The sequence below is a fragment of the Diabrotica virgifera genome, chromosome 7 (genome assembly GCF_917563875.1).
Source record: "Diabrotica virgifera virgifera chromosome 7, PGI_DIABVI_V3a".
Lineage (NCBI taxonomy): Eukaryota > Metazoa > Arthropoda > Insecta > Coleoptera > Chrysomelidae > Diabrotica > Diabrotica virgifera.
In genome coordinates, this window is record NC_065449.1 from 189135689 (window position 1) to 189162214 (window position 26526).

The window sequence follows — 26526 nt, forward strand, 5'->3', positions numbered from 1 at the left end:
AAAATTTTAAAATCGTTCTAAAATTTAAATTTCCCGCCAAAAATAAAAAAAAATTTTCGCACAGAACTTTTTAAATCATACAAATTTTTTATTTAAATTTTTTCGCTAGTTCTCGATGCGGCTGAGATAAAAAATAAAAACATAAAAAGTCTAATTAGGCTCTAGGTGGGTCACATAACCACCTAGGGGGCTAAAAATTTCAGAAAGTTAGTTTCACTATATATGCTAAACGGTGACCTATATGGAATTCGAATCGAGTTGGGGGCACTTTTCATCATCTTACCCGGCTAGGCCCTTTCATGTGAAAGTAGGATTGCACCAATGCTCGGTGCTTAGTCCGTATTTATTCTCATTGGTTTTAGACCAGATAACAGCGAAACTACAGGGTAGCATTCCATGGTGCTTAATGTATGCTGATGATGTCGTGTTAGTAGGAAATAGTGAAAGAGACTTAGAACAAAAACTGGAACAGTGGACACGAGCCCTGGAGGAAAAAGGTTTAAAACTTAGTAGGACAAAGACAGAGTATTTGGAATGTTTATTTAAAGATGGAGTTACTACAAATAAAATGGTATCTTTGGATGGTGAACTGATTGTAAAAAGCAATAGTTTTAAGTACCTGGGATCGGTATTACAGAGTAATGGGGAAATAGATGGAGATGCATGCAGTAGAATTAGGGCTGGATGGATGAAGTGGAAGGAAACGAGTGGTGTGTTATGTGACAGAAAAGTTCCAATGAAGCTGAAAGGAAAATTCTATAAAACAGCAATAAGACCGGCTATGATGTACGGAACTCAATGTTGGGCAGTGAAAAAGAAAGAGGAACAACGAATGCATGTGGCGGAGATGAGAATGCTTAGATGGATGAGTGGAGTGACAAGAAAGGATAAAATTAAAAATGAGTATATTAGGGGAAGTCTAGGTGTGGCACCAATTGATGCCAAAATGAGAGAGCATAGGTTGAGATGGTTTGGTCATGTTCAACGTCGAGACGTTAATCATCCAATACGAAGAGTAGTTGAAGTGCAGATTCCTGGAAGGAGTAGGAGAGGAAGACCAAAGAAGACGTGGGGGGAGACCATTAGGCAGGACATGTTGGTAAAGGGGATTAATATTGATATGACCCAGGATAGAATTGTGTGGAGAAATGCAATTAGGGAAGCCGACCCCGCATAGGGATAAGGCAAAGAGAATGATGATGATATTGATTTATAAAATAAATATAATCCCACACTTTGACAGCGATTTTCGTGTGGATAAGTATGTATAGGCAAGCAGTGAATCCCTAAAGCCGGCCACTCACGGTACTGCGGTGTCGTTCGACAAAATCGTCGATGATTTTTAACAGACAGGCCAGTCACCCTCTGTGGTTAAATTGTAACGATTTTGTTGGATGTACGGTCACACACGATCAAAATTTTTGTAAATTAGTCGAATTCGACAAAATTGAACGATGCCGCAGGATCGTGATTGGCCGGCTTAATAGTGTAACGGCGAATATCACCCGTGTGGGAATAATGGAAAATAGAATTTGACAAGATGTTGATATGTCATATAAGGGGATGTTAACGTGTTACACAATTTGAACAACATGTCCTCGGTTGCTCAGTACAGAAGAGATATGGGGGTGGTTCTTAACGGAGTGTTATTAATATTCTCTTATTAGCTTAGAAATAAAAAAATAGAAAAATCAAATAAGAATATCAAATAAAAAGAAATCAAATATTGGGCGCCACTGGTTTTCCTTATTGGAACCAAACATATACTAAAATAGGAACATTAAAGAAAAGATAGCTAAATCAAAAATTAAACAAAAACATAGTCAATAAAAAATATATAAAACACTTTTAAATGAAAGCAAATATGGCGTGACTTACCTTATCTATGTATTTACTAAGCCAAATCCTTGTTGTACTTACGAAACAAGAGAAAGGGAAAAGACAATAATAAAATTGTATTTTGCAATGAATCAAACAATTATTTATTGAACTAAATAAAATAAAATTAAAAGGAACTGCTATCTCTTGCTGTATTACAAAAGTAAGAGATCATGTTTACCAAAAAGAATTAAAAGTTTACAAAAAAAATAAAAACTAGTACTAGTCCTGTATCTCTCTTGGTTGGTGTTCAAAAGTCCAAGGCACAGTTACACTTCACTAAATGTCACTTTACAAAGGAATAGCTTCATGAACAGCATCAATGGTTATTTCCATAGTTTATAGAAAAATTCAGCATTTATTTCTTAAAACAAATCGGCACTTAAACAAAATATTGAAGAAACCATTGGTTCTTTAGTATATTAAACGGGATCAAAAATACAAGCAACTCCATGCTTTAACTGTAATGTTAGAAACTACTAACACAAAAAAAAACTTCAACTAACTCCTGCCTGCATACGAAGAGATTATATACCGGCATTGGAATAAAAGGTCGCGTTCGTCTAAAAACAGCGAAAACGCGGTGGTCTACGACTTGCTTAGACCATAGTGGAACACTATAACGCAATCTTCTGCATTCTAAACTTGCAATCAAATTTGACTAAAACTGAACAAGAACTTCACTACTTAAATTTCTTTGGTAACCGCCTTTGGCGGCTACCGCCGAGGCTCTTACAACTTGAACTCGCTACAGCTCCAACTTGACTTCTTGACGGCTCAAACTTCACTCCCAAACTCAATCTTCAGAAACCAAACGCCCCTTCCAGAATCATTCGATTTCCCCATCAATAATCCTCAACAACCAATTACAGACCTAAGGCACTCACTTAATCAAAACCTTGACCAATAGGAAATGCAAAATACGCTCTGGGTTAAACCCTCTGGCGTACACCAAAAAACATATCCAATCGTCGAGAGAATAAACAGAACGGATTTCAATAGTTCGTACAACCTTCTTCCCACCAATAATGCCAAATCAACGTTTTCACATCTGTGGTCTCTGGAATGCTTACAAAGGCTGTGTTATTGCTTTATATAAACAATTCAGCTCTTAAAAAATAACATTCCACAGTTTCACAGTCGCCAAAAACACATTAGTGAAAGATTTAGAACTCTGATTCCTTTTGGCGGTACAAAATAAAATAAACACGTGGAGAAATAAAAATTTATCCAGTCCAGAAGGGAACCAGTCTCGTTGGAACTTTACCGCGCTGAGCAGATGGGACGTGAATTGTAAATTGTAGAATTCCCTCATCTTCCTTAGTCTCAGCATCCGTATGGCTTGCAAATTGTAGAAGCCTCGGAGGTGTAACCAGAGAAGGTTCCCATTGTTTTCATTCTGGTGGGATATGCTATATGCCATTAGAGTGAAAACTTAGTCTTTTGCTAGCAGTTGCCGCTAGGGCATCTATGCCATTTCGTTCGTTGCAATTCGGGACTGCACGCTGGGGTTTGTTTTGGTTGGATCAGGGAGAGCAGCATATGTGCCTCCTGATGAGAGACTAATAAGTTTCGAAACCGGTAGAGGTGCTTGCAGCACTCTCTGATTGGACTTGAATATGGTTCGGCTGTATTTTCGTTTTGCAACGAAATTGAAAATGGTTATTCATTTTTAAAAATTTATCCATTCGCGAGAAACAAAACTTCTGCCTATGACTGATCCAATATCGTGAGAACGAAAGAACCAAACAATTTCACGCCATACACAATGCAATTTCTGAAACGGGTTTAGCATATAGGGTGAAGCAAAAATGATAATGATTTTCGGACCGTTACAATAGGTCATAGTTATCTTTTTAGGCTGATACTGCGAGTCGTTACTAATTGACAAAAATTTTGATCGCGTGTGACCGTGCATCCAACAATATCGTTACAATTTATCACAGATAGACTGGCCTGTTTGCTGCAGTAGGTACTGCAGAATTGATATCATCGATGATTTTGTCGAACGACACCGCAGTATCGTGAGTGGCCGGCTTTACTCGTTGGGTACCGTGCAAATTTGGTATGGTGCTTCTCAGAGGTTTTTTTCAGTGCTACACAAATGACAGAACAAAGGTACGTCCGTGATACATACACATTTATAACATTTATTCCAGTTGTTGATAGATGGCGCTATAATTGGAACAGAAATGATTTATGTATTTTACCCAGTATTTGCCTATTGCATATCTATACGACTATAATTTAAAGTTCTTCTCAGTCTTTCAGTGTGTCATTAATGACGTTATATATGATTTTAAGAATGTAGAGAATCATAGCATGACATTTTAGTTAAATCTGACAGTTGTGAGAATCGTAATCGTAATTTGGTATAAAAACAAATCAATTGTGTTTATTTCATTTATAAAAAGTTATGTTCTTTGATTTGTGTAGTCTTATAAATTGTACAGATTATAGTCGTATAGATAATACCTACATAAATTTTTTTTGTTCGATTATAGCGCCATCTATCAACAACTACAATAAATGTTATAAATGACTTTAATCATGGACGTACCTTTTTCTGACACTTCCAAAATGCGTTAGAAAGAAATCGAAAAACTGTGACGCACTGAAAAATGCCTCAGAGAAGGAGTATATGTACCAAAATGTTCGTAATAAAACACTGCACAACTTTTTTTAATCATTTTTGGGGTTGGGGAACATGTAAGTAAACTAGAAAAAAAATTTGATTTTATAATTTTAATGAAATTTTATATTTACTCACGATGTCCCTGCTGGGTGTAGATATTTCGATTTTTGACACAATATAATATGACTATTTCCGCAAAAAATGTACCCCTAATGAGATTTACCCGAACTCGTTAATTTTTAATATAAACAAAATGTCTATATTTTTTGTAAATCGTATGCTACTCGGTAACTATTTTTTTAATTAAAAATTTGTGTCACAAATTTTTGAATCTACCTTTTTAACCAATTGTGTATTAAAACATAATATTTAAAGAAGTTTTCTGAAAAGTTTCAGATTTTCAGGTTGAATGTTATACCAAAAAGTTATAGTAATTTTTATTCACGTGTGAGTACTGCGTAAAGGAAGCGAGTTGTTCGTTGTGCGACACAAAATTTCTAATGAAGCTGAGGAGAACAGTCTATAACTTTCGTAAATCCAGCTATGACGATTTAAAGAGGTATCCTTCTGGCCTATTCCACTGCGACCTTTTCAGATCTATTGTGGTCCTCTAGTCCTAGATAACATTCTCTAGCCTGACCCTTTTTAAAAAGTCTAATAGCTTTGAGACTGAACCTTCCATGTAGCTATTTGCCGTTGGATGTTATTCTCCTAATGCAAAGAACCGCACATTTGCCAGACTGTCACACTGACATATAATGTGCTCTGCTCTTTCTTCTTCCAGGTGACACAATCTGCACAGGTCATCATCTGCCAATCCCTAAACTAGCTATGATGTACAGAACTTAATGTTAGACTTGGACAGTTAAAAATAAAGAGAAACAACGAATGCATATAACGGAAATTAGAATGCTTATGAGTAGAGTCACAAAAAAGGATAAAATTAAAAAATGATTATCTTAGGAAAAGTCTATCGGTGGCACTAATTGATCCCAAAATGAGGTAGAATTAGTTAAGATAGTTCGGGCATGTTCAACGTATAGTTTAAGTATCATTTACTCACTTCTGTCTTTACACGTTCTTCTTCTTAACTCAGGCGACACTCGTTAGTCTCTGGCACTTGGTCATAAGACCTTTGTACCAAGCCCTGTTCTTCTCCTTAAACTCTAATAAGTCCTGTGGCCTCAACGAAGGCCAACAGTTTTCTTATTGTTAGTTTTAGGATCTCTTCTGGTTCAAACCTCATTTGACCAGTGAAATCCCGCCTTACATCACCTAGCACACTGCAGTGGCATAGTATGTGTATGGCAGTCTCTTCTTCCATTTCGCACTTCCTGCACCATGGTTCATTCACCTTAGCTAGTTTGTATAGGTGATTTCTTAAACGCCAATGTCCAGTCACCATTTCAGTGACCGTTTTGATCTCTCGTTTATTGAGGTTCATCGATAGTTTTTTACCAATATGCTTGATTATTTTTTAGTCGGGATTTGCCCTTGAGTGGTTCCCCATTTATTTTGATCAGCCTTCTTTAGCCATTTAGCCATTCTTTATCAGCCATTTCTGAAATTCGTTTTTCGTAGCATCTTTAGTGATGCCACAGAAAGTTTCTGGGCCTTCAAAGTTTCTCTCGAGCCTTGTTTCGCTAACATATCTGCTCGTTCGTTCCCATGACCCGGCACCCATATTAAAGACACTTTATTGTCTTTTGCCAGGTTATTGAGGAGATCTTTGCAGTTTCTCACCAGTTTTGATTTGGTGAGAGGGTTCTTTACAGCCAGAATAGCCGATTGGCTATCTGTGTAAATGATGATTCTCTTAGCTTTAGTGTCTTCATCAATGATTTCATCAGTGCAGGCCACCAAAGCAAAAAGTTCAGCCTGGAACACTGTTGTATGTTGACCTAGGCTGTAAGATTTATTGTAGTTACATGTTTGCCCAAAGACTCCTGATCCAGTACCATGGGAAGTTTTAGATCCATCAGTGAACCATATTAAGTCCCCATTAACATTTGGGACTTTTTGTTTTATAGATGGTATAATTGTGTTAATCTTCTCAGTGAAGATTAGTTCTGGTGTCATCATATCTGAGTTCATCATAAAGGTGGATTCCTCAAGTATAGTCCCAGTAGTGTTTGTGTGGCTATTCAATACATAATTCGGCCTCCAAGCATTGTTTGCTTTGAGTCTCAGGATAGTCATAAAGGCTACCGCAGAAATATATAATTCCAGCGCGGAGGGAGACCTGTGATAGCCTCTAATGAAGCCGTTCCTGTACTATTCAAGGCTCCTGTTATATTTAGAAGCAATTGTCTTTGTAGGGTGGTGAGAGTGGTCACACAAGATTGCAAAGTCGTCTTTTTCCACCAGAGTACTGGCCCATAAGTGACTGTCGGTCGTATCACTGATGTGTATAACCAACAGATCACCTTCGGTTCCAATCCCCAGGTTTTACGTACAACTCGTATGAAGTTCCAGAAGAGTCGCTTAGCCATATTGGTTATATTGGTAATATGAGTATTACAATTGAGTTTCGAATCCAGGGTCACCCCTAGATACTTAACCTCATTGGTTCTTTCCAGTACCTCTCCAAATAATTTCAGCTCACTCAGTCCAGTAAGCTTCCTCTTATTTGTAAAGGCTATCAGTTTAGTTTTAGAAGGGTTCACGTAGAGGTTCTCTTTCAGACACCAGTTATCTATGTAGTGAAGGGCATATCGCATCTGATTCGCAACAGTGCTGGGAAATTTTCCCCTAGTTACTATTACAATATCATCTTCGAAACCCTGGACCCAGATTCCTTTGACGCTTAGCCCATGAATCAGATCATCGATAACTATGTTCCATAATGACGGTGACAATACACCGCCTTAAGGGCATCCCTTAGTTGCCCTCAGATTTATGGCATCTTCATACGTATCTGTGGATATTATTCTGCTCTGAAGCATCTGAATAATCCACTTGCATGTTGTGTTGTTGATTTTCTTCCTCACCAGTGCGCTTTGTATAGACTCGATTGAGGTATTATCAAATGCACCTTCTATATCTAAAAATGCAGCAAGGGCGACTTCTTTCTGATGCAGACTCCTTTCGAGTTCCGACACTAGATTGTGCAGGGCGGCTTCTCCTGATTTCCCTGTCTGATACGCCCATTGCCGTGGGTGCAGTGGATTTTCATTTAGATTGTTTTTCTTGATGTGTTAATTCAAGATTTTTTCCATGGTTTTCAACATGAATGAGGTCAGACTTATAGGCCTGTAGGATTTTGCTAAGGTGTATTCTGTTTTCCCTGGTTTGGGAATAAACGACACCCTTGCCCTTCTCCAAGCTTTGGGAATGTATCCCAGAGCATGGCTAGCTCTAAATATTGTGATCAGGGGACCCATGATTATTTCCAGACCCTCCTGGAGAAGCTTAGGAAATATACCATCCGGTCCCGTAGTTTTATAAGGTTCAAAAGTTCCAATAGCCCATCTGACCTTGTGAAAACCAAAGATCTCGTCAGAGGTCAGCCAGTCGGATTGAATTGTCTTATTATAGGTTTTGGATTATTATGTATGTGATATAACAAAGCATATTTAACTTAAAAAAAATAATGATGATTATTTCATTCATAGGAGATTCTGACCAATAGAAAGCTACAGAAATCTGAATTAAATCGATAATTTTTGATAATCTCCCGTCGTTAAGTATATTACGTCAGATGCCCTTCGTTGCTACGAAAAAATACATTCAGTGACATTAATGACAATTAATGTTTTAAAAATTATAAAAGTGATGACTTTCAATCGTCAAATATTTATAAAAACTGTGTGTTTAATGGTACTTACATAAATAAATTACAATAAAATTTTGGTTTTGAACAGTTTTATTCATGAAATAATCGCAACAAATTGCACTCGACTTCTGAAATTAATATAGAATTTTTGCTCTCGTGACACTTTGACATAATTTCACTCGCCTTCGGCTCGTGAAATTAAAACTGTCATAGTGTCACTCGGGAAAAATTCAATAATTTCAGAGCTCTTGTGCAATTACTACTGATAATTTACAAAATTGTTTAATTCGATAAGGGTTAACTCTTACAAAGTTTAATCCTTATACTATTAAACGGTTTAAAGTTGAACTTTAACTAAAATACTCTAATTTTGTTTTATTTGAAACATTTTCCTTCTTTATTACAGTTGCTGAAAGTGACACTGTGGCTTCTCATCAAGGTTACCACATCCAGTATGTCGAACCAGAAATATACGCTACCCAAACGAACGGCGGGCAGGCACAAATGTAAGTACCTACCCTTCTACTAAAAATGGCGCAACGTATAATATTAATTGTGAATATCAGCAAATGAAGTTAATCTATTTTATATCAAATTGATATCTTTAAGACGAATAACTTTTACCTTCTCCTTGTTCGCCAAAAAATTTAACATGTTAATTTCCCTCAAAATAAGACAAAGTGCATGGTTATAACAGCAGATCCAATAAGATGTAAATTGGAGCTGGAAGGTCAGATAATAGAATAAGTGATGAAGTTTAAATACCTAGGCATCACACTATCTAGCTGCGGAAGGCTCGAAACAGAAGTGGAAGATCAAGTGAATAGAGCAAACAGAGCCGCAGATTGCCTGAATGACACAGTATGGAGAAATAAAAATATCGGGAAAGAAATGAAAGTCAGAATTTACAAAACAGTCATCAGACCAATAATATATATGTAATGATATACGCGGCAAAAACACGATCTGGCACAAAGAGGACAAAAGAATGCTAGAAACAATAATTAGAGATGAAAAGCCTTAAAAAAATTTATAATAAGATACTATGGGGCAGAGCTAGAAGTACAAATATACGAGGTAGATTCAAGGTGAAGAACATTAATAACTGAGTAAGAAACAAAAGAGTAGAATGGAACGACAACATAAACCGAATGACAACCAATAGAGCAGTAAGGACGGCGAGAGGTGGTCACATTGAAAAAAAAGACATGTCTACACAAAAAGAAAGAAGAAATTATTTATCTGTAAAATAAGGATTGTTTTAAAAATCAGTTTCATTTATGTGTATAATTTCAAAATCGGCATATTGATATAATTTTTTTTAAGTGTATTTGTATTGTTACACTTAGGGCCGGTTGTTCGAACGCTAATCAACAATGATCACTATCAAATATTTAATTACTGTCACCAAAACTGTCAATGTCAACTTTTATTGGGTTGCTGAAAACATAATTGATTATAATTATGAGATTAGTTAATCAATTAACATAACAATTATTAACATAATTGATTAAGTAATTTCATAATTGTAATCAATTATGTTTTCAGCAACCGAAACAAAGTTGACATTGACAGTTGGTGACAGTAATTAAATATTTGATAATGATCATTGTTGATTAGCGTTCGAACAACCGGCCCTTAAAGTAATATGTAGTAGAGAAAAAGTAAAATACATGTTGTTTGATTGCAATTCGTTTAATAATTATATATAACATATACCACTGCCTTGTAATTATAAATTAGTATGCATCAAATTAATTTAATAGGATAATTATTTAAATAGAAACCACACACTATATACTATTATGATTATACAGATTAAAAAAACAAATGAATATAATATCAATTAAACTCAAATATAGTCCGTCCGCTATAACTTTTCCCATGCGGTACGATTCATAGCGGACGGACTATAAACTTCAAAATTTAAATCACTTTTAGAGCATCATAAAATTTTTGCATAGAAATAAATAGATACCATCAACAACTAACAGAAATTTATCCATTTAGACCATATCAGTATTGACCCCTTCACAGATAACATCATGAAATTTTTGCATAGAAATAAATAGATACCATCAACAACTAACAGAAATTTATCCATTTAGACCATATTATCAGTATTTACCCCTTCACAGATACTTATGTCTTGTCTAATCGTCTTTAATCATGTATTTTTTTGACCCAATTGAACTATGTATTAGCTATTAGACTGGAAGAAATATTACGAAGGTCTTCTTATTGAGAATAGGGCGAATTTTTTTGATGTAAGATACTGTTACAAAACTGACTTGACTTTCCTATGATCTTTTAGGCACTAATGTTTAATAGTTTAATTTTCGTTGAAAATTGTAAAACAAAACAGAAAGATAAATAACAAACATGTGACATTTATAATGTTAGTGTTTTTATTTAGTTTGTTTACTTGATGTTTCATTTCGTTTACCTCACCATTACTAGTCAATTTAATAAATAATTAATAATAATGTTACGAATCTTGTATTGTAGGGCGTATCCGGTGTATACTGTTGGGGAGTCTGCAACACTATATCCAATAGCGAATGCTGGACAGGGACAGAGTCAGTACTACGCAGCCACCAACTCTGGCACCACGACAGTAACCGGAACAGTGGGATACACTACCACTGGGGGTCAGTATGTTGTTCAGCATACTGTCGATGCCGATTCTCTCATATCTTCAAACAGGGTATCTCCGCAAACTACAAGTGCGGTAAGTGTCTAGAATATTTTAAATAATAAACTAACGCAAATCATATTGAATAGGATGTAAAAGTAGTTAGAATTTGTTTTATGCATTATGTTTTACATTATTAAAATATTTATTTATAATTTTGAAAAATTGAGATTTTGAGATAACCTCAGAAAACCTGAGAAATTGAGGTTGGGATAAAGTATGAAACCACAAAAATATCTTTGAAACGAAAAAGACGATATTCATGGAACTTTGCAAGAAAGTACAATGTCACATAACGCATCTAATGCTATATTTTGTGTTACCACTCTGCTTCCGATTTCACTAAAATACCCTTAACTTATTTATTTTAATTGGGACACCCTGTCTATTTTTGCAGATTTTCAAAAAAAAAACTTGTTATTTCTAATTCAGATATACAGCTGCGGCTGCGGTCACTGAATAGTTTACACCTTCTGGAAGACTGAAAAATCGCAGGGTCACACGGATTTGCTAAATGTCAAACTTTAACCCAATTTTTTTCAAAATAAATTATATCTATAATTTCCATTTTGTTACTTTTGTAAAATAGATTGATTTTATTTTGATTTTTTTATCCTAATCGACCTTTTCTGGGTCCACCACTGATAACGTCACTTTGACATAAAATGTGCGTTTACGAGGTAAAAATTCAAAAATGCTATAGTCTAATAGGGGAGTGCATATAGATTTTCACTTCGGAAAAAATCAAACAAGATAGAACTTTTTGTAATTTCATTAAGAAATGTTTAATAAACAACATATCAAAAAGTTCTACTCGAGAAGTCACTGTGGGTGCTTCATTTTTTATTAAACAAATGAACTGAGAAATTCGATGTTTTTTTAATAACTCCGAAAATATAAATTTTAGAAAAAAACTGACTTAACCATTGAAAATTTCAGAAAATTTTACAAAAAAAACCTTATATAAAGATTTTTCTAAAATTAAATCTGTAGCTTCTATAATTTTTTATTTATAACGCTAAAGTCACCCTTCTCACAAACATTGGCGCACTGTATACTAGCGTAAGGCGAAGTGCATGGTTGAGTTATTTTAATGTAATTCTTTAACTAATTTATAATAAATAAAATATCCGGACATAAGTACGGTGTGGACGGAAAGTGAGACTTACATGAATTTTGTTTAAAAATGATTTAAAAATGTGTAACTAATACAATTTTTCGTATAAAACCCTCAATTTTGCACAACTTACCTTTAAAATAACTTTATAAACGATGTTTCATTCAAAAAAATCTCAAAAATTTAATTCAAATGATACGACTTCTCAAAAAATGTAATTTTTGAAAACTTCGTAGATTTACAGAATTACTACCAATTTTAGACGGCATTACTCAAGTTTGAACAAATTTATTAGAAGTTTTTAGGTGCTTTTTTAAAGCTTAGGATGTATTCTTTAAAATGCACTAAATGATTTTACTTTAGAAGTGAAATAAACTATTTTTCTTTTTGAGAAAATTAAGAAACATAACACAAATGTTTATACAAAGTGATCAAAACTTTTTTCTGTATAACTTACCTAAAATACAAATATTAATAAGCTTCAACGATAATAAATGTTCAACAAAAAAAATTTTCAGCTCTTATACAGTATGTCTGCGTAACTGGAAACCTATTGATAACTTTTTTATTATGAGTTTTACGAAAAAAAGTTATTCTTTATAAAATACTCTGATTCGTTTATAATCTAAGATGCAGCCATCAAATATCAAATTTTATTAATTTTATACGAGGTATGTCAAAAAATATGAATTTCACTCAAGAGTAAAGTACCTTTATATTTCACAATATCGAAAATTGTTATTAAGAAAAGTTATTTGGAATTAAAAATATGTTTCAGTATTCAATTACATCTTTCTAGTTAAAATATTGTGAATAATAAAGGCTCTTAACTCTTAAGAAAAATTCATATTTTTTACATACCTCGTATAAAGTTGAAAAAGTTTGATATCTGATGGTTTTATCTTAGATTTTAGACCAGGTAGAGCATTTTATGAAGAATAACTACTTTTTTTCGTAAAATTGATAATAAAATAATAGATATCATAATTGTATTAAAATGATGATGGGCATGTTACTCTTTAACGAAATTCATATTTTTGACATAACTCGTATAAAATTCATAAAATTTGGATATATGATGGTTGAGTTTTAGATTTTTGACTATCCAGAGCTTTTTATGAAAAATAACTTTTCTTCGTAAAATTGATAATAAAAAAAGTTTTCCATGTGGTTCCTAGCTACACAGACATACTGTATAAGAGCTTCTGTATAAGAATTTTCACATTGTAATGCCATATTCGGATTCAGCATAATCAAAAACAAAATTGAAACATGTTTGATCAGTGATAAATTCAACAATATTTTTAAAATTATTTATACAAAACAATTGTTATTGCTTAAACAATTAATAAACAATTAGCGGCCAAATCTGCGAGTAGAACTTTTTACTTTAACGTATATATAAACTAACAAAAAAAGTTTTAGAAAAATATAAGCTTGTTTGATTTTTCCGAAACAATGAATGTTTTCGTTCTAATTGCACTCCCCTATAAGTCAAGATACCATATAAGGTCGATCTGCACCGATCTGTTTAATGGATAAAAATTATTGGATATGTAATTTTGTATGTTAACAATTATAAAAAATAAGGGGTGTCCGATCTAATTTTGTTTTGACTAATTAATTAATAATTATTTAAAAATGACTTTTTTTATAAATTAAAAAAATACGGCCCGGGCCGGTATTATTTTAGATTTTTTGGATCATTCTAAACAAAAAAGGTCTTTTGTAATGTTTCTCTTAAGTTGATCGTTTTCGAGTTATAAACAATTTAAAACTGAAAAAAGAACGAAAAATTCTATCAGTACCTATCAGGACCTTATTCTATCTAATTCTATCAGGACCTTATTATATCAGTTCTTGATAAGTATTATGGACTTATCTCATTTTAAAGCATTACCAGACGCCATCTTCAAATGGTTCTAGCTCCTTTAGGAAGCATTTTCGGACTAGATGAATTGGGTTAAATTGCCTTAAAATTATCTGAGGAATCTCCCGTCGTCGTTGGTCGGTAGAGTTTCTGGACATCCTGTATATCTATCGTAAAATTAAAAATATTTGAAAATATTTTTATATGTTTGAATAATAATTATTCGAACACCATAAAACTGATAGTACAACTTTATAAATGCTTAGGGGGTAGGCGCAAAATCTCGGACCAATGCATTTTAAATGTACTCATCTTTTTCGTATCCTGAGAAATCTAATGTTCATGGCCTGAAAAAAGTTTTTTTTTCATGAAAGTCCCTGAAAACTTCTATAATGTTTATTTTAATCAGTTTCAGGGTGAAAAAGAAAGAGAAAATTTAGAGTGATTTTTAATTTCAAATATTTTATTCAAAAGAAACTTTTTGTTTATTCTAAGGGACTTTCGGCCCTTGGTAATAATGTAATCTTTCATTCTGCGCTTAAATTTTTCAAAAATATTTTTTATTTTTTTTAGGATTCGAAAAAAAAAATGAATACATTTAAAATACATTGGTTCGAGATTTTGCGCCTACGCTCTTAAACATATCTATTATATGTATATCGATCAAACATAATATTTTGCTTTTTATTACTAAACTAACTTAGCTATGTAAAATTCCGCTTCTCTCTAACCTATTAATTTAACTAACCTTGATGGGTGGTGCAGGAGACAAGTTACGTAGCTACGGCGACAGTGCATGCTTCCCAGCCTTCGGGACAAGTAGTTGCAGGTGAAGACGTAGGATCCGCTCTAGGACATGCTACCAGGGTAGCTCCTGCCACCGTAAGTCGCTGGTTTCTTGTAAATCTAACTAAGATTACATACACTTAACACTTTTTTGGTACAAATGCAAATGTTGGTAATGGGTCAATACTTGAAGACATTGTTAAAACATGTTGAATAAATGTTACTGTTGATATAAAATTTGTAAAATTATTGCAACCTTTTTTTGTGATACCAGAGAAACAGAATTTTTAATGGAAAACAGGAAATATTGAGATGAAAAATTGCTTTGCCCGTATGTTGAAACTGTAGACTAGTCTATATGGAATATCCTCATCTTAGGTTATCAATATTGCCTTTTAATTTCTTTGTTTCTCTTTCTTTTGGTATAACCGCTTCCTTTATTGACGCTTTTGAGCTTAACTCCATCCATGGTTAAATTGAGCAGTATAGAATTTAGTGAGTAGCTAAAACTCAGGTTATTCACGAGACTAGGGGACTTCGTAAAGGGACTTACGAATAATCACAAACCTTTACTGGAATCAAAGAGCACAAACCATGTCTCCATTACTATTTAAGAGCATAGGCGCAAAATTGAGGACCAATGCTTTTTAAATGCAGTCATTTTTTCTAATCCTAAGAAAACTAATAAATATTTTTGAAAAATTAAAAGCAGAATGAAAGATTACATTATTACCGAGGGCCGAAAGTCCCTTAGAATAAACAAAAGGTTTCTTTTGAATAAGATATTTGAAATTCAAAATCACACTACATTTTCTCTTAGTTTTTCACCCCTGTAACTTATTAAAATAAACATTCTAGGCGTTTTCAGGGACGTTTGGCCCTCGGTAATAATGTAATCTTTCATTCTGCGTTTAAAGTTTTCAAAAATACATACTTATTAGTTTTCTCAGGATTCGAAAAAATTGAATGCATTTAAAAAGCATTGGCCCAAAATTTTTCGCCTACGCTCTTAATGTATATAGTGAAACCATTTTTGAAGAAGCATTACTATCTCAAAGTGAAAGAATAATCATTAACGGCAGATCTATCAACAACATAATATATGCAGATGACACCGTGATTATGACAAGGCCTGCTGAACAACTCCAATTACTGCTAAACAAAACAAACAGTTTCTGTGAAAAATATGGACTAAAAATGAATATAAAAAAGACCAAATAGGAACCTGGATTTCAGACAATAATGATCAAACAACAGAAATAAGGGCCAGGATAGAAATAGCAAGAAATGCATTTGTAAACAATGAAAACAGTTCTCTGCACTAAAGACCTTAGATTAGAACTGGGAGTAAGGGTACGAACATGCCGAAGATACATGGATGTGCGCGGTGTAGGTCGCCATCGCGGTCGCTACATCGATGTCAAAACAAACTTTCATTTTCTTATAAGATCGCACATACCAAAGATGTGTCACCCGTTCACCCTCACGACCTATCATCGCGGTTTACAGCGATGTCGATGCCAAAACAAAATAGTTTGTTTTACATCGCGATCGAGCTGCTGATCCCGTGGTAAATTAAAGTTTATTGGTGGTTTTTAAACCACGTGATATTCGCCGGAGATACGGCTGGTGTATTTATTCATTTCTTGTTGTAATCAGGTTGCGACAAGTTTTGGTTATATGGAAACCTTAAAGAACACTGAAAGGAAGGTATCTTCGGCAGGTTCGTACCCTAAGAGTTATAAGAGGCTACGTGTTTTCGATACTGCAAGATAGACTTGAAAGCTGTACATTGAAGCAAAAACACATAAATAAGCTACGGTCCTTTGAAATGTGGTGTTACGGAAGGATGCTTAGAATAGCATGGACACAGAAGAAAACTAACACAGAAGTATTACGAGAAATGGGAAAGAATACGACATAATAACCACAATAAAAATAAGTTACAATATCTGGGACACGATGAGGGGACAACGATATGAACTGCTAAGGCTGATAATACAGGGAAAACTAAGAGGAGGAAGTATAGAAAGAAGGAGAGTGTCTTGGTTGAATAATTTAAGGGACTGGTTTAAATGCTGTTCTATAGAACACTTCAGAGCAGCGGTAAATAGAGTAAAGATAGTCATGATGATATCAAACATACGAATGGGAGACGGCATTTAAAAAAGAAGAGGATTCACGAGACCCACGAATTGGCGGTACTATTTACAATAGATCGATACAAATGTTAGCATATGCTCATGACGTTGACATAATACGGCCTAGAAAGCCAGATGTTGGTCAATATTTCCTATCATTGGAAACAACGGTGAAACATGTAGGTCTAGTCATCAACGAAGACAAAACCAAGTGCATGTTGGTTATTAAGGATCCTACAGCAAATGAGGTAGAGGAAACAGTCTTTGGAAGTGTTGACAGCTTCACATGTCTTCAACTCGAGAAACATCCAAAGATGAACTAAACCTATTATACATATCCAAAACACTATTAAGGCCGGTCCTCACATATTTATGGAGCAGAAACATGGACTCTAATACAGAAGGGCGAAAGACTTTTGGGAATATTTGAGCGTAAAATATTTAAAGCTATAAACGACCAAGGACAGTGGCGCAAAAAATATAACTGTGAATTATACCAACTTTTTAATGAACCAGACGTCATAACCAGGGACGCGTCAAGTAACTTCGACGCCGTAGTGCAAAATATCGATAAGCGCCTTTATCAAAATTACCAGGGTAGAAATATTATAATCAATCACTCCTTCACATTTCAACGTGGAAAACTATGAAATTTTTTCTACATCTACCTACATTTTTTTGAAGGAAACAATAAGTACATAGTACACTTATAAAAAATAAAATATTATTTTTCTTCCTTCTTGTATGTAGGCTTTACAGCCTGTTTTTTCTTCAATATTAGCCTCCTAAATTGTTTAGATTATCGCACCATCTTTTTCTTGGTCTGCCAATACTTCTTCGTCCATTTGGTGACTTATCTCGTGCTATTCGTACTATCCTATCCTCTGCCATTCTACTCATGTGTTCGTTTCACTCCTGTTTCCGTTTTGTCACCCATCCATTTATATCTTTTACATTGCATGCTCTTCTTATGTTTTCGCTTCTCTCCGTATCCAACAGACTTTTCCCTGATATTCATCGAAGTATTTTCATCTCTGTTGTTTCTAGTAGTCTAGTAGTTATTAAAAATAATATATAAAACACTATATTGGACAATAAAACAGAACAAAATAAAAACTATTAAAATTATTAAAGTATTTAAAAAATGAAGATAAAAAAATAAAACATATCTATATTGCGATATTTTTTAAACAAATACACTTATTATGCTGAAAACCAATGGATATTTCTTATAGAAATTGAACTTTTTTGCTTTACCTTTGACAAATTCATTAATTCGATTTTCAATATTCAGGTCCTTTAAAAACTCAGATTCTGTAGAAAAAAAAACAAGATTTTCTAGCCGCTCCTGACTCAGTTTAAGTAATTCTTAATTAGTTTAAGTTTAAAAAATGATCTCTCGGCTGAAGCTACATAAATCGGTATATAATAGTTAATAATATATGTAAAGTAATAGTAATGTTTGGGAATGAGTGGACTAAGTTATTTTTTGCAATGTTTTTTTGCTTTAAAAAATATTTAGTTTTGAATTGGATATTTATTTACATAACTTTGCCGAGTCAAAGGGCGCCTTTATCGCCTTGGCGCTGTCGTGCGCCATATGGACGGCGCGTCCCTGGTCATAACGTTCATTAAAACATAGCGACGTAGATGAGCTGCACACCTAATACTAATGCCAAACAACACAATTTATAAAAAGGTAACCACAGGAACACCTGTAGGAAGAAGTAGAGCGCGACCGCGAATTAGGTGGTTATTGCCTGGTTGCACCAAGAGATCTTAGGCTTAAGGCGTACATTAAGCTCAGCTTATGAAAAATACGCGTTGCACCATTGAGTCTTAGATCAATTTTCAGCTTTCCACAATGGATTGCCACGTGGAGTGCTTAGATAAGAATCGAAAATTATGGTGCAACGTAAATGAGTCCTAAAGTGGCCCTATCTATAAGCTGGGCTGGGCTAAGCTGGAGCTTAAGATTTGTTGGTGCAACCAGTTATAAATGGAGTTGAGATCGACTTGCGACCTACTAAGGGATATTAAAAAACAGAAGATGGTAACAGTTTGCTAGAAACCTAACAGAATGGTGACAAATCTTGGAACAGGTCAGGATCTACAAAGGATTGTAGACAAAGATGATGATGATGAACATATATTATTTATGACAATGATGATACTGATTGGCATAAGCGTGAGGGCTTCTTCTTCTTCAGGTGCCATCTCCGCTACGGAGGTTGGCTATCATCATAGCTATTTTAATGTTTGAGGCAGTAGCTCTAAATAGTTGTTTTGAGCTGCATCCAAACCATTCTCGCAGGTTCTTCAGCCATGAAATTCGTCTTCTTCAGATGCTTCTTCTGCCATCTATCTTTCCTTGTCCGCATCACATGTCCGAGATACTGTAGTTTTCTTTCTTTAATTGTAAGTTCAACTTCCTTCTCTTTACCTATTCTTCTTAGTACTTCGTTTTCGTAACTCTATCTACCCAGGAAACCCCTTATAATTCTTCTATAGGTCCACATTTCAAAGGCGTTAAGTCGTCTCATTGTCTCTTCATTTAACGTCCATGATTCCACTCCATAGTATAGTACACTGTATACGTAACATTTTGTTAGGCGTACTTTAAGAGCTAATGTTAAATCTTTGCTACATAGGATGCTTTCTAGCTTCCAAAACTTGCAGATCGACATGTTATCAGTTGATTAGTAACGCTTCAAAGACTTTTCGAAAACTTATTTGCTCCAGAATATATCAACCATGCAAAAAAGTGAAGAGACCTACTTTGCTTTTTTAGCAATCAACTTGCGCTTCTTATTTTAGTAAAAGATCTATTTAAAACAATTTATATAAAATAATGAAAAAATAATTATACCCAAATATATTAACTTCTGGAACTAAAAGAGAGTTCGTTGAGAAACGACCAAATTAAAAAACTTATTACGACGGGCTACGATTTCTCTCTATACTTTTAAGAAACTAAAGACAAAGATTGTTCTGTCAGTGTTCATTTCTTTAAAATTGTTCATTTAACTTCTAAGTTTTCTCTTTTTTAATTTCAAGTATTGACTCATACACAACAACACTTCTTTCACAATATTAAAATGTATTTTTAGTAGGAAGTAGAATGCTTTTTCGCCAGCTTTATTAGGTAGAGAGCTTGTTCTATAGCAGTGACTTTTAGGTGCTTTCGGTGTATTGTGCAACTTATATCAACCTAAAAATTAATCAAAAACATGTGTATATAAATGGAAATTGACAACAAGGTACTTATCTTTGCGAAAATAATGTTTATAAACTGCTTGATCACAAATTTTTCAGCAAAAGTTACGTATAGTTGGTCAAACACGTGAGAAACAAGATTCAAATAATAGAACGTGGATAGTACCTAGTCCAATTAAACCAAGAAATCAAAGCTAATACTGTATAGCAAGAAGAATAATATTGATTTATTGATTTCCCAATAATTGACTATTGAGGATGAGTAGTTCTAGTAACTTACACATTGCTGATAATAGGGCTATTGGCTGTAATTTTTGGGATTATCATATTTGGCTTGTAAGATTTTAATATGGCAATGAGATTTGAGCGTTTAAGTTCTTGAGATATGTTACAAGTCTTCATAATATCTATAAAAACGTGAGCCATCTTATCTCTTGCATATTTGTCCCCGTTTATTAAACATTCTGTGAGCATATTATGTATTAAAACCTGGGGTCTTACCTGGTTTTACATCTTTGAGCTTTACATCTTTGTGACTTGTTCATTTGTCAAGAGACGAGAGTATGATTGTGTGACTTTGGATTTTAGGGCTTTGAACTCACGTTTTACTTTAAGAGGGCATAAGAAAGAACTATATACACAAATACATATGACAACAAATAACAAAGGAGAGATAACACTCATTCTAGTAAGTATACGGTAAACAGTATTCGTCAAACACACCTGAACAAAACAATTTAAGCTTCTATGCGATAAAGAAAGAATCGAAAATTGTATAAGTCAACCTAGAAGCTCGAAGCCTATTGACAAAAGTGTCATTGATGTTACCAAAAGGCTACTAATTATGGGACAAATTGACAGAAGTAGTATACCTATGTGTTAACTTTTATTCTACAAACTATACCTTTATAGTATAGAACCTTTTCCCTACTTGCCCCAAAAGTAAGATTATTCTTAATTGCTGATAAATATAGAACAAATTTTTATTGAGCTAATTCGTCGTGTATGCCATAGACTGTCTTACAAATTGTAGCAAATATAGAACATTTGCCATAATTACCCCAAAATAAGAGCGCAATTGAGGATTTGTTATTTTCAGTGACATTCATAAAAACATATCAGTAAGAAAAACCGGTTTATGATTACTATAACTTTTAATTTTAAACTTTCACTTAGTACATATTTTGTCAGCATACTCGTATTGCCGTACCACCAAATGATAAAAAAATATTTTTCCGAAGGTGCAATGGTTGCTAGAAAACTATGAAACTGCCGAAGGAGTTTCATTACCTCGTTCTACATTATACGCTCACTACCTCAGACATTGTGCCGAAAACAAATTGGAACCTGTGAATGCTGCCTCTTTCGGAAAATTAATCAGGTCCGTATTTTTGGGACTGAGGACGCGACGATTAGGAACTAGGTAAGTTCAATCTCATTAGTACATACATACATAATCGTTCCTCTGCTACCGTTATAGCTCCTTTCCACGGTCTGCGATTCTACGGATCTTCACGCACAGCCGACGACTACGGACAAGAACGCACCGCGGACAGAGGTCTTCCCATGTTCCCATGGTCCGCGGTCCGTGACAGTCGTGTGCTTTTGATTGAAATTGAACTATTTAACTTTATTCCTCGCTAGCGAAAGCACTAACGGTGTCACTCATGTGACTCATTTAATTTGTAATTTATGTTCTCATGTTTCTGATCTCTTTCAATGTTTTCGTTAATAGCATACGGTGTGAAATGTGTAGTATACATATTCCATGTAAATCAATAATTATACACATATGTGTTTTATTTTTAACAAAATGTGTTAAATTATCAACTTGTAAGAAAAATCAGTGGCCAAAAACAAATCTTGGGCCAACTTTGGATATGCTTTATAATAGCCCGGGAGGTAGTGTCAAATTTGACCGGAGCATTTTAGCATGGGTGTTTTTCTTTATTTAGTTAGGTGTTCCATTAACAAATGAGGTGTCAGCTGACCCAAAACCGGGGCTTTTAGGTAAAACAAGATAAAATATGAAACTAGATGGAAAAACCCTACAACTTATATGTCAAATATTTATCTCCGTGGCTACATCCATCATGGCCTAAAATACCTACCTCCTGGCTTTCACCCAGGCGAGCCGGGTTCCATTCCCCAAGTTGGAAGTTTTTTTTTGTTTTAAAATTGACATTTTGATTTGAAAAAGAATTATTTTTATAATACCAAGTTTTTATTATTTAGGTATACAACACAGGATAAAAAGTCTGTATGTCCTTTATAGAATCGTAAACTATGCATTTGATCATTTAAAGACAATGTTCATTTAAAGATGGAGTTACTACAAATAAAATGGTATCTTTGGATGGTGAACTGATTGTAAAAAGAAATAATTTTAAGTACCTGGGATCGGTATTACAGAGTAATGGAGAAATAGATGGAGCTGCATGCAGTAGAATTAGGGCTGGATGGATGAAGTGGAAGGAAGCGAGTGGTGTGCTGTGTGACAGGAAAATTCCAATTAAGTTGAAGGGAAAATTCTATAAAACAGCCATAAGACCGGCCATGATGTACGGAACTGAATGTTGGGCAGTGAAAAAGAAAGAGGAACAACGAATGCATGTGACGGAAATGAGAATGCTTAGATGGATGAGTGGAGTGACAAAAAAGGATAAAATTAAAAATTAGTATATTAGGGGAAGTCTAGGTGTGGCACCAATTGATGCCAAAATAAGAGAGCATAGGTTGGGATGGTTTGGTAATGTTCAACGTCGAGACGCTAATCACCCAATACGAAGAGTTGCTGAAGTGCAGATTCCTGGAAGGAGTAGGAGAGGAAGACCAAAGAAGACGTGGGGGAGACGATTAGGCACTACATATTGGTAAAGGGTATTAATATTGATATGACCCAAGATAGAATTGTATGGAGAAATGCAATTAGGGAAGCCGACCCCGCATAGGGATAAGGCAAAGAGAATGATGATGAAACTATGCATTTGATCATAGTATGATGATCTCAAGCAAAGTTGTTGTACATGAACCCGGGAAGGTTTCTGAGTTAATACGACCAACCTAAGTAATCAATATTTATGCAGACACAACAAAAAACTATTGTTTATTAGAAAAAAGGGTTGGAAAATTAGGAAACAAACCCATCCATTTAAATACAAACGCTGAATTCTTTTGAATTCAGCTAGCCCAAAGTGAAAGTATTCCTTTGTATCCGTTTGTATACAGGTGGCCTAAATGATCTTTAATGATAAGTTATTTGTATCTGTTGATGTAAATGATACAACTGGCTTTTAACGTGTTAAAAAATCATGACAGCGTCCGCACAGACGTGTCTGTGCTACCATGGACGACCACTTCCCACGGTGCGTGGTGCGAGCTGGTCTGTATCCGTCCGCAAAATTGCTGATCCTGGGAAGCCGTTGTTACTACGAACTACCACGAACGATACACTTCCCACGGTGCGTGGTGCGAGCTGGTCCGTGTCCGTCCGCGATATTGTCGATCGTGGGAAGCCGCTGTTAGAGGTGTCGAGGGAGCTAATTCTAGCCTTTGATGAATTTTCTTCAGCCTTTCCTGCTCTTTGCCATGTGTGTTGCTGCTTGTCAATATTTACTTTTATTTTGTAATATATCTTCTATGTCGCTGTTCCACTCTTTTATTGGTCTGTCTCTTCTGTTTTTCCCTATTGACTTAGCTTACCCAACACTTCTCACTTGCCTGTTACTATCCATTAGTGTTAAATAACCGAACCATGTTAATTTTTTTATGTTAGTAACGGTTTGATTTTAAGTCTGTTTCGTATTTCTACATTTCTGAGTATGTCTGCCTGTTTCAAATCTGCTGCTTGTACCCTACTCTGGTGTCTTCTGTTTAAGATCCAGTTTTCTGCTCCGTGTGTAAGCTTTGGGCTATTCAGGGTGTAACAAAAATACAGGTCATAAATTTAATCACATATTCTGGGACCAAAAATAGTTCGATTGAACCTAACTTACCTTAGTACAAATGTGCACATAAAAAAAGTTAAAGTCCTTTGAAGTTACACAATGAAAATCGATTTTTTCCAATATATCGAAAACTATTAGAGATTTTTTATTGAAAATGGACATGTGGTATTCTTATGGCAGTAGTATCTTAAGAAAAAATTATAGTGAAATTTGGACACCCCATTAAAATTTTATGGGGATTTTGTTCCTTTAAACCCCCCCCAAACTTTTGTGTACGTTCCAATTTAATTATTATTGTAGTACCATTAGTTAAACACAATGTTTTAAAAACTTTTTTGCCTCTTAGTACTTTTTCGAAAAATCAGTTTATATTGAGATATTTTGAATATTTGTCAAATCCACCACATATTTGTATATTATGGTTATAGGCCAGGGTAATAAGACAAAAATATACCCTTGTCGTGACACTTCAACAGCCAGGGTACTGAAGTGTTTTTTCGACAAGTAATACCTATAGGAACAAATTGTAACTATTTCCTGCGTAGGATCTGGCGGCCATTTTTATTTATAAACAATTAACTGTCAAAAATGGCATTTTTCCCTTTTTTTTTTTAAATCAATGGAAAACAGTAAAACTTATGATTTTTTAGTACAAATATCTTTGAGATTATGGAAAAAGCTTTAGAATGACATATTACAAAGTTTGATATACTCATTTATTGTTAATATAATTGCGAAAAAAGGTCGGAATTGCAAAAAAAATATTTTTGCAATAACTGTTGTAAAAATTAGTGTACGGGTTTGAAATTTTTGTCAAATAAGGGTTCTTTGGTGCTTAATATGTGATAAAAATTTCAAAGCGATTCATACAATTGTTTAAATTTTATTCAAATTGTTTATCCCAGAGAGCATTTTTTTGCAATAAAATAAGTCAGAAAAACATGACGTTACAACCATTCCACAGGTGTCAAATGAAAGAGCATGATCTATATTTTCAACATGGTTTAAAAAAGCGAATAAAAAATGCATTTATTAGTAATAAATAATTATGCAAAAGTATCGTAAATCTTTCCTTATAAACTTTTTGGATAACTTTTTCCAAAAAAAAAACTTTTTTACCCTGTTTTAAGTGTACAACTACCAAGTAATGTTTTTTTTATATCATAATTGATAAAAAATTGTAATAAATATATATAATTTCTTATATAACAAAATAAAAAGTTTATAAGGAAAGATTTACGATACTTTTGCATAATTATTTATTACTAATAAATGCATTTTTTATTCGCTTCTTTTAAACCAAGTTGAAAATATGGCTCATGCTTTTTCATTTGACACCTGTGGAATGGTTCTAACGTCATGTTTTTCTGACTTATGTTATTGCAAAAAAACTGCCCTCTGGGATAAACAATTTGAATAAAATTTAAACAATTGAATGAATCGCTTTGAAATTTTTATCACATATTAAGCACCAAAGAACCCTTATATGACAAAAATTTCAAAGCCGTATACTAATTTTTACAATAGATATTGCGAAATTAATTTTTTTTGCAATTCCGACCTTTTTTAGCAATTATATTAACAATAAATGAGTATATCAAACTTTGTAATACGTCATTTTAAAGCTTTTTCCATAATCTCAAAGATATTTGTACTAAAAAAACCATAAGTTTAATTGTTTTCCATTGATTTGAAAAAAACGGAAAAATGCCATTTTTTGACACTTAATTGTTTATAAATAAAAATGGCCGCCAGATCCTACGCAGGAAATAGTTACAATTTGCTCTTATAGGTATTACCTGTCGAAAAAACGCTTCAGTATCCTGGCTGTTCAAGTGTCATGGAAAAAAGCTTATTACCCTGGACTATTAGTACGATTATGGAGACTTTGTAATAATATGAACATTTATTTATGATTTACATTTTTAGGTATATTTTGAACAGTATTAAAAAAAAGCCACATCTCGATAAAAGATGCTTTATCGGAAAAATACAAAGAGGCAAAAAAGTTTAAAAAAACACTGTGTTTAACTAATGGTATCGCAGTAATAGTTTAATTGGAACGTACACAAACATTTGGGGGGTTTAAAGGAACAAAACCCCCATAAAATTTTTATGTAAACATATTAAAAAGAAGCTGCAACTCGATAAAAACTGCCTTATCGAAAAAATACTAGGAGGCAAAAAAGTTTTAAAAACATTTAGTTCAACTAATGGTACCACAAAAATAAGGGCTTAAGGGAACAAAACACCCATAAAATTTTCCAAAAGATGTTCCTGCCATAAGAATGCCACATGTCCATTTTCAATAAAACATCTCTAATAGTTTTCGATATATTTGACAAAATCGATTTTAATTTTGTAACTTCAAAGGGTACTTCAATTTGTACTAAATTCGTTGCAAGATATTTCGGATTTAATCAGATTTATCATTTAGTAAAGTGCCTTTAAACTTTGGATAGAATT

The 26526-nt window shown here is 33.9% G+C and overlaps 1 protein-coding gene across 3 annotated transcripts in view; it reads left to right on the top strand.

Annotated features, from left to right (window-relative positions):
* LOC114337598 (transcription factor RFX3) overlaps positions 1-26526 on the top strand; it is a 245114-nt gene that overhangs the window by 169086 nt on the left and 49502 nt on the right. For 2 of the 3 annotated variants that reach the window (XM_050655821.1, XM_050655822.1), the window contains 4 exons: positions 8695-8794; positions 10797-11019; positions 14736-14852; positions 21355-21536. In XM_050655821.1, the coding sequence (XP_050511778.1) occupies positions 8695-8794; positions 10797-11019; positions 14736-14852; positions 21355-21536 (622 nt within the window). The remainder of the gene's footprint in view (positions 1-8694; positions 8795-10796; positions 11020-14735; positions 14853-21354; positions 21537-26526) is intronic. The other variant, XM_050655823.1, reaches the window with a different exon arrangement.